The 13049-nt window shown below is 44.2% G+C and overlaps 1 protein-coding gene across 5 annotated transcripts in view; it reads left to right on the forward strand.

Moving 5' to 3' along the window:
* NMRK1 (nicotinamide riboside kinase 1) overlaps positions 1 to 13049 on the forward strand; it is a 60668-nt gene that overhangs the window by 8181 nt on the left and 39438 nt on the right. For 3 of the 5 annotated variants that reach the window (XM_040356113.1, XM_040356147.1, XM_040356121.1), the window contains one exon: positions 2029 to 2082. In XM_040356113.1, the coding sequence (XP_040212047.1) occupies positions 2029 to 2082 (54 nt within the window). Of the gene's footprint in view, positions 1 to 102; positions 228 to 314; positions 380 to 2028; positions 2083 to 13049 lie in introns of those variants that run through there. The other 2 variants (XM_040356138.1, XM_040356129.1) reach the window with 2 other exon arrangements.

Here is a 13049-nt window from a genome sequence, read left to right on the forward strand (position 1 = left end):
ACGTCCCAACACTTGAGTCTTGTAAGCATGGAGCTAATCGGAATGAAATGTGTTATCTTCTGGATTTAACAATCCTTTTTTTTTTTTTATTATTATATCTGTAACACTGATGACTCGGCAAAAGCTGCATTTCACAATCTGCTTAGCTTGCTGAAATTTGTGAAATGCCCTAGCATACTACATTGGAGTACCAGGATCAGGACAATAACATGTGAATATTTAGCTACGTAAGCAATAGAAATAAAAATATGTTTGTTTTGTCTAATTCAGCATATATTTTTGGCAAGATAATTACAAGTCTTATTATTTTGTAGTGGGACTTTGGGTGAAATTAAGAGGAACACTCTGAATTTATTTAAAGGGAACTACATAAATACAGGTAAATATATACATATTCAGTATAAACGTGTAACTACACAAATACAGGTAAATATATACATATTGGGCCAGATTCACAGCGGACTTACGACGGCGTATCTCCACGTACGCCGTCGTAAGTCCGAATGTGAGCCGTCGTATCTATGCGCCTGATTCTTAGAATCAGTTACGCATAGATTTGGCCAAGATACGAGCGGCGTAAGTCTCCTACGCCGTCGTATCTTGGGTGCATATTTACGCTGGCCGCAAGGGGCGCTTCCGTAGATTTACGCGTCGAATATGTAAATTAGGTAGATACGCCGATTCACAAACGTACTTGTGGCCGCTACGCCGTTTACGTTAGGCTTACGTCCGGCGTAAAGTTACCCCTGCTATATGAGGCGCAGCCAATGCAAAGTATGGATGTCGGCAAGCAAATCTTTTTACGTCGTTTACGTAAGTCGTACGTGAATGGGGCTGTGCGTAGGTTACGTTCACGTCACAGGCAATAGGCCTGGCGTATCTTATGGAGTAAATTCGACGTGATACTGAGCATGTGCGTGCATGCGCCGTTCGTTGGGCGCGTCATTTACATGGGGTCACGATTGATTTACATACAACACGCCCACCTCTTTCACATTTGAATTACGTGGGCTTACGCCGGCCCATTTAAGCTACGCCGCCGCAACTTACGGAGCTTTGTGAATACTGCACTTGAGTACTGCACTTGCCCGTCTAAGTTGCGGAGGCGTAGCGTAAATAGGATACGCTACGCCCGCACAAAGATACGCCACGATACGTGAATCTGGCCCATTCAGTATAAACGTGTAACTACACAAATACAGGTAAATATATACATATTCATTATAAATACAGGTATATACTCGAGTATAAGCCAAGCAGCACATTTTTTTTTGTGCTGAAAATGCCCCCCTCGGCTTATACTCAAGTCACCTTTTTGCACCTGATCTCCCAGACTTTGGGGACCCGGTACTGGTACACTCTACAAGTGTGCAAAGTTTGTCTGGGGCCTGCAGCTCTGATCCAGCAGCAAAAGTCCGACAGGGCAGTTGTACAGATGTTAATCCTTCGATTGATCTGTACAACCACCATGCCCATACATAAATTGAAACTCACCCGATCCTTGCAGAAGCAGCCAAATTTCGATCCATGTCGCTGGCTTTAGGACCATCCAGTGCTTTACTTTGATGGCTGTGCCTGCTTCTCATATACCGTATACTAGCCACATAGTTTGATTGATTAAATTGTTTGGGATTTAGAGTATTTAAGAGTATTTATAATGCTATGAACATCACTTTTTTGTTTTATCCCCCGTATCCTAGTGCTGCTCATCTTCTCTAGCCTCTTTCAGCCACTTCCCACTACTTGCACTTCATTATTCAGGTTGGACTGTAAACAAAAATGGCAACCATTCCACTTTAAAAAGAGTGTTTTCAAAGTAAGCTGCAGCTGAAAAGACTTTACATAGAACGAACAATACAAAAATTTCCCATCATTCTTACCAGCTAGCCAGCCATAAAAAGAAAAAAAAAATACTATTTGTATTAGAAACAGAAATTTAATTGCACAACCTTTGCAAAATCATATATATATATATATATAGATAGATATACTTATGAGTTTCTTTGCATATTATGCTTTCTATTACAGAAAGAATATAAAGGAACTGCAAGCCATGAAAACCTTCATTGTTGGAATTGGTGGGTAAGTTTGTTTTCCTATTCATAGAATGAAACAAGCTTTTGTTATGTTGAATGGAGTGTGCTAAAGTTTTTTGCATATGATTTCTTTCTTTAGTTTAGGCACAACTGGAGTGTATTGTTATGGTGGTGAGAAATGCTAAACTGCTGGTAGCAAGGGTTGGTATTTAGATGCTGGGGATTTAATTTGGGTGCCAAAGCTGAAGAAGTGGTGACAGCATTATGAATCTGGGTGTGCAGGATATTACTGTGCTGTTGGGGTGGATGATTATTATGGCTTATGTACATAGGCATTAGACTCCAAGTGAGTAAAGGGGAGTATATCTTTAGGGGCTTTTGAGTTTTTTAAGTTTGCCTTTAGTTAACAAAAGAGTTAATTTAGAGCCCATTCACACATGTCCGACTTTGGATCCGACTTCAGGTCGCCCCTAGTGGCCTCAAGTCGTGCTGCATGAAGAAATCAATGTAAGTGGATGGAGCCGTCTTAATGTACACAACTGCAGTCGCTCCGACTTGAAAAAAGGTTCCTGTACTACTTCAATCCTTGTAGACGACTTGTACCCATTGATTTCAATGGAAGTCGCCTCCAAGTCGGATTCCCGTTCACAGTGAGGCAACTTTACAGGAAGTCGCCCCAGTGTGAACCTGTTCTAAGGCAAACCCCTCCCTCCCACAGGGGAACTCCACGCCAAATTTTAAATAAAGAACCGGCATGGGTTCCCCTCCAGGAGCATACCAGGGCCTTAGGTCTGGTATGGATTTCAAGGGGAACCCCCTACGCAGAGAAAACGGCGTGGGGGTCCCCACTGAATCCATACCAGACCCTTATCTGAGCATGCAGCCTGGCCGTTCAGGAAAGGGGGTGGGGACGAGCAAGCGCCCCCCCCTCCTGAGCCATACCAGGCTGCATGCCCTCAACATGGGGGGGGTGGTTGCTTTGGGGCAGGGGGCGCCCTGCGGTCCCCCCACCCCAAAGCACCTTGTCCCCATGTTGATGGGGACAAGGGCCTCTTCCCGACATCCCTGGCCGTTGGTTGTCGGGGTCTGCGGGCGGGGGGCTTATCGGAATCTGGGAGCCCCCTTTAATAAGGGGGCCCCCAGATCCTGGCCCCCCCACCCTATGTGAATGAGTATGGGGTACATCGTACCCCTACTATTCACCTGGGGGGTAAAAAGTGTCAAGAATAAAAACACACTAGACAGGTTTTTAAAGTAGTTTATTAGGCAGCTCCGGGGTCTCCTTCCGACTTCTCCGGTTCTTTCTCCCTTCTGCCGGGCACCTCCACTATCTTCTTCCAAGCCTTTTACTAGCGGGGGCCCGGTCTTCTCCCTTCTTTCGACTTCGAGGGGTCTTCTTCAGACTTCGGGGGGACTTCTCCTCTCTGTTCTCCCGCTCTCCGGTTCTTTCTCCCTTCTGCCGGGAAACTCCGCCTTTTTCTTCATGCTCTTTTACCAGCGGGGGCCCGGTCTTCTGCGTCGCCTTCTTCCCTCTCTTCTTCGATGTTGACTGGACGCTTCCTCCCGCTGTAATGCCGGGTGTGCGATGCGCAGCGATTTATATAGGCCTCTTATAACGTCACAGCATGCTCCGGGTGGTGACGACATAAGGGGGCGGGGTAATTATGTTGTCACCACCCGGAGCATGCTGGGACTGTGACGTCATAAGAGGCCTATATAAATCGTTGCGCACCACACACACGGCATTACAGCGAAGAAGAGAAGAAAGGGAAGAAGGCGACGCAGAAGACCAGGCCCCCGCTGGTAAAAGAGCTGGAAGAAGACAGCGGAAGTGCCCGGCAGAAGGGAGAAAGAGCGGGAGAAGAGCGCAGAGAAGTCGGAAGACCCCCCCGAAGTCGGAAGAAGGGAAAAGACCGGGCCCCCACTAGTAAAAGAGCTGGAAGAAGATAGCGGAGGTGCCCAGCAGAGGGGAGAAAGACCCCCCGAAGTCGGAAGAAGGGAAAAGACCGGGCCCCCGCTAGAAAGATATTATTACAATGGTCGAAGAGATTTTTTATGGTTCTAGTGGTGGAAAAAAATTGTATGGTATGGATTGTGGGAAATATTAGGATTCAGGGGAAATAATTATGATGCAGATGGTGAGAGATTTTATTATGGTGCTGACAATGAGTGGCAATAGCATAATTTTAGACCATTCTAACACTGAGGCGCTTTGCATGCTCTGTAACGCTAAAAATAGCGCCTACAAAAATGGGCAGAGCTGCTGAACTGCCGTCAAATCGCCGCTGCAGCCGCGCTTTGCCGGCGGTTTTAACCTGTTTTTTGGCCGCTAGCAGGGGTTAAAAGCTCCGCCCTAGCGGCTGAAGAGCGCCACTAAAACAATGGGAGAGAATAGCAGCACTTTACTGCCAACGCCCCCACCACCCCAGTGTGAAATGGGCCTTAGTAATATTTATTATGATGTTGGGGCCGGTGGTTCATGGTAGGGAATTTATTATAGTGCAGGAATATAGTATTATGTTGCTGGTGGTAGAAGATTTTATTATAGTGCTTGGAGGAATTATTATAGTGTGAATGGTGTGGTATAATATTATGATGTTGATACTGGGGGACATTATGATGTGGCTGGCAGGGCAAATTATTATGGTGATAATACTGGAGGATACTGTTACAGTTGTTAGAGAGAATGTTGATGGGTTGGCTATATTGTTTTAGCTTTGTTTAGAGTGGGTAGGCCTTTACGTCTGTCAATGGGCCCAGTAGGGGCAATTTCCTCTGTCCAAAGTCTTAGGCCCCCGTACACACGAGGGGATCTCCGCTGAAAACGGTCCGCCGGACCGTTTCCAGCGGAGATTCCTCCTCCGGATTTGGATCCGATGGCGTGTACTCACCATCGGATCAAAATCCGCGCGGAATTCATCCGTGGTGACGTGTCGCGCCGTCGCTGTGATGATGACGCGGCGACGTGCGCGACGCTGGAATGTAAGTACCTCCACGCATGCGTCGAATCATTACGACGCATGCGAGGGGGGGGAGCGGACGGATTGATCCGGTGAGTCTGTACAGACCACCGGATCAATCCGCTGGACCCGATTCAAGCGGATAAATTTCTTAGCATGCTAAGAAATTTATATCCGCTTGAAATCGATCGGGCCGAGAAATGTCCGCGGATAAATACCTGCTAGGCCGTACAGACGACCGGATTTATCCGCTGGAACTGATCCGCGGATCAATTCCAGCGGATAGATCCGGTGGTGTGTACGAGGCCTTACAGTTAAAGCTCCAATTCAAGCTGGTTCTTTAATCAGTTGGGAAGTATAAGAGAAGGGAAAGAACATCTGCAATTCCTTTAAACGTTAAATAAAATGTTTAATATCACTGATATCTTCCTCTTCTTTTAACACTACAGATAGGGAGATATCTACCCGTTCTCAGTTATGTCATGACTTGCCACTGATTACTATTTGCCCAAAGAGGGAAGAAGCAACACGTGTGTGGTTACTACTTTCTTACCTCTTCTTGGGGAAAAGTAAAGGAAGACTGACCAGTTCTCCCAATACCCAGCAAATAGGAAAATTATTGTGAGTGCAGGTTAGGTAAATGCTTAACCACTTAAGGACCGCCTAACGCCGATATACGACGGCAGAATGGCACGGCTGGGCACAATCACGTACCTGTACGTAATTGTTAAATGCCCATCCTGTGGGACCCGCGGACCCGATCGCTGCCGGAGTCCCGCGATCGATCCCCGGAGCTGAAGAACAGGGAGTGGTGTGTGTAAACAAACCTTCCCCGTTCTTCACAGTGGCGCTGTCATTGATCGTGTGTTCCCTGATATAGAGAAACACGATCAATGACGTCACACGTCCAGCCCCGCCCCCCTACAGTTAGAAACACATATGCACTATATATATTTTTTTCACATATGTTTTTTCTTCTTTTTTCAACTTGCATTATTATCACCAGAGGATACATTTATTGCTATCCATTTTGAGCAGCACATTGCACTTTAATTGGGCACAGTTTGAAGCTATCACAGCTTGTATTGTTATTTTATTTTTGTGCAATTCTTCTTTTTTTCTTTTGGTTTGAACATTGATATTGTATATATACCTTATATATGATTTAGATAAGGAGCACTTATCACGGAACAAGAGTTTTTCACTTGGGGGCCATATCTATTTTCCTGGCCAACTTATATATATATATTTTTATAGTGAACTGATTATCAGCACAAGCTTGCACATCGGATTACTTAAAATTTCCTTGTCTAAATATAATCGATATTGCACACCAATATTACACTGGTTCTAGGGGTCACCAACCATTATCCCTTTCTCCAATGCATCGTTTTTCACATATAATTTGAGTTTCTTTCACAAACATTTTTTAATGTTCTTGGCGGACACATAGGAATCACTCATCAACTGAGAGTGGAAATACACTGCCAATCAATAAAAAGGGGGACCTCACATCCTAATGGTGGCTATATATTTAAGCTAAACCAAAGGAAGGAACCCAACATTCGTTATTTGCCTATATACTTGCACACCACTTAAAGATAGATAGCCCCTCACCAGACCAGCAGCGCCACTTACCCCAAAACGTCAACATATATAGAAACACATATGAGGTCACACTTAACCCCTTCAGCGCCCCCCAGAGGTTAACTCCCAAACTGCAATTGTCATTTTCACAGTAAATAATGCATTTTTATAGCATTTTTTGCTGTGAAAATGACAATGGTCCCAAAAATGTGTCAAAATTGTCCGATGTGTCCGCCATAATGTCGCAGTCACGAAAAAAAGTGCTGATCGCCGCCATTAGTAGTAGAAAAAAAAATTATTAATAAAAATGCAATAAAACTATGCCCTATTTTGTAAATGTTATAAATTTTGCGCAAAACAAAAATAGGTAGAAGAATACGTATCAGCCTAAACTGAGGAAAAAATATTTTTTTTTTATATATTTTTTGGGGGATATTTATTATAGCAAAAAGTTTAAAATATTGCATTTTTTTTTATTTTATTTATTTATTTTTTTATTTTTTTATACCACCTCAGCTTTTTACCAATTTCTAGAGACCCGCTCATGATTTAATGCTTCTTACGTCTCTATCTGAGGTTTGCATCATGTGTGGTATGTATTCTATACATTGTCTTTCTCTTTTTTTTTTTTTTTTTTTTTTTTATATTTCTTAAATATATAAATTTGTGTACATCTCAATATAGATACCGACCACCTATGTGGGCGTCCGGGTCATGACCCCGCTGTTTTTCCCCCTGCGCCCCATATTGGCTGGTCGAAACTAGATTGGCCTATAACAAGAAGACACTTTTATGTATATTTTTTTTTTTTTTTTTTTTTTTTTTTTTTTAATTATGCCCACCCTCCCTACCCCTCATGGCTCCCAGGAATCACCCGTTTGTCCCATAGTAAAAAAAAAAACAGAAAACAAGCCGAACAAGAAAGAAACAGGAAGAGGACTTAGCCTCAGCTTTTCGGCTGAAGATAAACTAGGGAAAGGAATAATAAAGTTAGGAAACGGCCAAAGAGAGCAAAAGATATATGTATCCCTCTTTAGAGTGACAGAGGGAGGGATGACCATATTTGCACGACCCTTACATATATCTAGTATCAATCAGACCCTAACTCTTTCTGCGTAGCTCCATGTTTTTTTATATTCCTTCCATTTACCCCATTTCTCCCTATGTTCACTATTTTTCTCTAAATACCTATCCTTTAGCTCTTCTAATCTATACGTTTCCTCCACCGCATCTATCCAACTCCAGATATGTGGGCTTTCCGTCTCCTGCCACTTCTTAGGTATTAGTCTCTTGGCTGCATTTAAAAGGTGGGGGAGTAGGGACTGCTTGTATTTTTTTACACCCTCTTGGCTGCCATGAAAGAGGACGACCCACGGGTCTTTCTTGATCTCCTCTCCCGTGATAATCTTTATTTGGCTCAGTATTGTGTCCCAATACGTTTGGATTTTAGGACATAGCCACCATAAATGGGCCATCGTACCTCTTTCTGGGCAGCCCCTCCAGCAGTTTGCGGTCTGACCTGCTTTAAATTTATTTGCTTTGTCCGGGGTGATATACCATCCCGAGAGGCACTTATAATTTGCTTCGGCTGTTCGTATATCTATTGCAGATGAGTGGGTTAATTGAGTGATCCTCTGAACAGTGTTAGTCCCCCTCGTGACCCCTAACTCTCTTTCCCATTTATCTATAAAGGGTGCTTCACCCTGAGTTCCTAACCTAACCAATAACCCATACAATTTGGTGATTGTGCCCTTAGAATTCTTAAATTTGCAAATTTTTTCGAGTGAAGTCAGCTCCCCCTCCGTCCGTAGAGGGCGGGGGAGGTGCCGCACAAAGTGAGTCAACTGGAGATAATGCCACCCATCCAGATTCCAATAGTCCGTTTTGGCCTTCAAATCTTCATAGGTCATTATCTCACCATTTTTAATAATATCCCCTAAGTGCACTGTGTCTCTCCTAATCCAGTTTCCTCCTATCTTTTTTTCCCCAGGTGGGAAATAAGGATTTTCTTTTAAATTCATTAAAGGGGAGTTAAATTTACCTTCTAATTGTGCCTGCGTCCTGTCCCACATTCTTAAAGTGTCCCGTGTTATATCGTGTGTTTTGTGACCTAGTGCTCTGTGTTGTGCAGGGATCCAGATGATGTTATTCAAATAATTATTTGTCAGCGCTTTCTCAATTTGCACCCACCTTTTATCTGTCCTGTCCCGAGCCCACTCTACCGCACGTGATAAGACAGCCGCCTTATAATAACTTTTGATATCCGGTACGGCCAGACCGCCGAGTGGCTTGCCCTGTTTTATTATGGAGAGGGATATTCTATGCTTTTTATTTTTCCAAACGTAATTTAGTAATAAGGTATTAAGGATTCTCAAAAATTGCTGAGGGAGAGCAATTGGGACTAATAAGAATTTATAGAGGATTTTAGGAACTACTACCATCTTCAACATGTTAATGCGTCCAATCCATGATATGGGTTTATTGATCGTTCTTTTTAGTTCACTCTTGATCTCGTTTAATAGGGGAATATAGTTTATTTTATACATCTTCTGTATTGTGTTGGCAAGTTTTATACCTAGATACTTAAGTTCTTTAGTCCATGGGAACTCGCATACTTCCTTGACTAAATGTACCTCCCTTTTATTTAAGTTAATGTTCAGAATTTCAGATTTGGTTACGTTAATTTTAAAGTTGGAGATGGCGCCGTATTGTTGCAGCACTCTGGAAAGCTTGGGGATAGATTTGACTGGGTTAGTTACATAAAATAGTATGTCATCGGCAAAGGCCGATAGTTTGTGTTCCTCCCCTTCTACTCTCACTCCATTGATGTCTGGGTCATTACGAATAGTAGCCAATAGCGGCTCTAGGGATAGAATAAAGAGGAGGGGAGACAATGGGCACCCCTGTCTCGTCCCGTTTTTCATCTCGAAAGGTTCCGATAATATGCCATTAATTTTTATTTGCGCAGTAGGGAAGTGGTATAATGTTTTAATCCAGCGGGACATCCTGCTTCCTATTCCCATGGCAGTGAGGGTTTCCATCATGAGCCCCCAGTCTACCCTGTCGAATGCTTTTTCAGCATCAACTGACAGGAATAGACCTGGGGGCTCGTTCTGCCTTATAGTCTGGAGCAGAAGAATTGCCCTTAGGCTGTTATCTTTGCCCTCTCTGTTAGGCACAAAGCCTACCTGGTCGGGGTGCACCAATAGGTGCATGACCCCTTTCAGGCGGCCCGCCAGAATTTTTGCAAAAATTTTGATGTCTGTGTTTAACAGAGAGATAGGCCTGTATCCCGAACAGAGAGAGCTATCCTTGCCTTCCTTCAAGATTATTGCAACCACAGCTGCTATAGCTCCGCTGCTCGTTTCAAATTCCGATCCCAATCCATTAAAATACTTACACAGCCTCGGTATCAGGATGTTACTAAATCTCTTATAATAAAAGGTGGAAAACCCGTCCGGACCCGGGCTCTTTCCACCAGTGGTGGAATTTATGGCCCTTTTTATTTCTTCCTCGGTTATGGGGCGATCCATGGTCAAGCTTTCCACCTCCTCTAATCTGGGAAGTCCTACATTATCAAGAAACTCTCGGGTCTTCTCCTCCCTTTCCCCTACCTGCCGACCTGGGTGTTTTATTGTATATAGGTCCTCGTAATATTTTTTGAATGTGTCCGCGATTTCGCAGGTTGCGTGAACCAATTTCCCGTCTTTACCTTTAATTTTCTCAATATAATTCCTAGCTTTCTTTTTTTGAGCCATTTTAGCTAAAAGTTTGCTTGGTTTGTTTCCCCATATGTACCTCTCTTTGGAAATGCAGTTAAGTTTATACCTTGCTTCTTGTTCCATGATCTCCTTGAGTGCGTCTCTTTTTAGAACTAAATTTTGGTAAGTCACTTTTGATCTCAGCGCTTTGTGTTCGTGTTCCAGAGTCTCTATCTCTTTCCTCAGAGTGATAGCTTTGCTTTTTCTCTCTTTTTTTTTTCTTGCGCCCTCAGCAATTAAGATCCCTCTAATAAAGGCTTTGTGCGTCTCCCAGAGGGTTGCGCTGGTAATCCCCTCTGTGTCATTCGTGAGGAAGAATTGTTTTAATTCAGCCTCCACCCTACTTCCCCCTCCTTCATCGTGGATCAGGCTATCATCCAGGCGCCACGTCGGCCGCTGTCTCCTTTGTGTGGTTAATGAAATTTTCATAGAGACAGGAGCATGGTCCGATACAGTCATAATTCCAATTTCTGTCTCCGTAATAACGTCAATCAACCTGTGGTCCGCCAGGATGTAGTCGATCCTGGAGTACGTTCCGTGGGGGGGGGAGAAAAATGTGTAGTCATGTTCATTTGGATGGTTAATCCGCCAGATATCTACTAGTTGACATTCCTGGAGCTTGTGTTTGATTCTCTGTAGATGTGCATTTTTTGTCTCCCTCCCACGGAACGTACTATCTTCTGTTGGATTCAAAACAAAGTTTAAATCGCCCATCAGGATTATAAATCCCTCGGCAAAGTTGTTCAATTTCCCCAGAGTTTTATTTAGATATTGGGTTGGGTGTGCATTAGGGGCGTATATATTGGCTAAGGTGTAAATAATATTTTCAATCCTTATTTTGAGGAACAAGAATCTCCCATCTGGGTCAGTCATCCTTGCCTCCAAGGTAAACCCGAACCCTCTTGTAAACCCAATTGCAACTCCCCTTGCGCGTTTTGAGATGGAGTCACTGTAGAACCAATTAGGGTATGCCGGGGAGTAAAGCTTGATGTTAGCATCCAGGGTCAAGTGAGATTCTTGAATAAACACTACATCCGCTCTTAGTTGTTCAATCTCAGCTAAGACCTTTAGTCTTTTACCTACTGAGTTTAATCCCTTTACATTATAGGATAAAAATTTTACATCTGTCATTTCCAATAACTAAGTCCCCTCCTTGAACAAATGAGACTTTTCAGGATGATCCCTGGGAGCCATAATCCCCTTCCCACCCCCCTCCCCCCCCCTCCCCCCCCTCCCCCCCCCCCCTACCCAGGCCAAATCATCGCCCCTGAACCGTAGGGATCCTTGGTATCCCCTACCCATCGGTTCTTGTGAATGAGGTGTGACACCCCACGCCCCTCCCTCCTGTTCTCACAGGACTAGATCTTATGTGGGAGGGGTTACGGATCTGCCCTCCTTTTGCCCTTCTTTATTCACCCCCCAACCCTCCCTCCCTCCCCCCCCCATCCCGTCGAGTCGCCATGCTCACAGCCGCCGCTATGGGCGGGCTGTTAACTAACCACTATTCAACCCATCCTGGTAGTTCTATGACCGGCATGTCCAATTTACGACAGAATCCTGCAAGTTCCTCGGGAAATATTAATTTAGCTGACACTCCCTCTTTGTGACCTATCAAGCAGGCCGGAAAGCCCCATTGGTAGTTTATGTTAAGTTGGCGCATCTGTTCCAAGAGAGGTTTTAGGTGTCTTCTTCTGGCCAGGGTTTCCCAGGCCAGATCCGTGAAGATCTGGATCTCCCTGCCATCATAGGATAAGGGAGGTTTTCTTCTCAATTTTGTCCAAATTCTCTCTTTGTCTTCAAAATGTCTAAACCTCACAATTATGTCCCTGTGCCAATTCCCTCCTCCCTCCTTCCTTCTCCCCACACGATGGACCCGTTCTATTTTGAGGGGACCTTCCGAGGCATTATCAAGGAGGGGGAGGAACAAATCATCGAGAATTTTCCTCAAGTCTTCGCCCTTCTCCTCCTTGACAGAGCGCAATCTTAGATTTTGCCTTCTATTGCGGTTCTCTTGATCCTCGAGACGATATTGCAGCCATCTCTGATTTTGTTTCATGGCCAGATGTTGAATTTTCAATTCATTTAAATCCCGGTCCTGTTTTTCTATTTTTTTCTCGGCTTCCTCTACCCGTTCCAAAATGTGGAATAAGTCCGTTCTCAATGTACTGATTTCCTCTTTTATAACGTTCTCCAATCCCTTTAACATTGCCGCCATTTCACCCGTGGTTGGAATGTGAGAGTCAAAGCTATGTTCTTCCACTTGGCTAACTACATGCTCCAACTCTGTTAAGGTGTCTGCTATTGGGGTTGTTTCCCCCCCTCCTCCCTTTTTGTTTACCCCCGTTTTTTCTGTTTTTTTAATTGGGCCTGGGCTCTTTGAGCTCCCGCCCGATGTCATGTAGTGTCTAATCGTAGTGGGGGAGGGGATATCCTTTGGGGCTTTCGAAGCAGCCCCCCTTGTTGATTTATTCATTATATGTTTCTTTGTCGCTCTAATACGTTTCCCCAGTTTGAGCAGTAAGTGAGGGGCCTAGCACCACCCTCCCTTTTTTTCAAAACAGCGCAGTTTTTGTTGCTCACTGAGGCATGAGTTCCTAAGGGTAAGAGAGGTTGGTTTTTTTTTTTTTTTTTTTTTTTTTTTTCCAATGGGCCAGGCCGAACCCGGGGGGTAAAACTTTGCAGGTGCCTCTGCTGATGCCTCCGTT

Source organism: Rana temporaria, chromosome 1, assembly GCF_905171775.1.
Source record: "Rana temporaria chromosome 1, aRanTem1.1, whole genome shotgun sequence".
Lineage (NCBI taxonomy): Eukaryota > Metazoa > Chordata > Amphibia > Anura > Ranidae > Rana > Rana temporaria.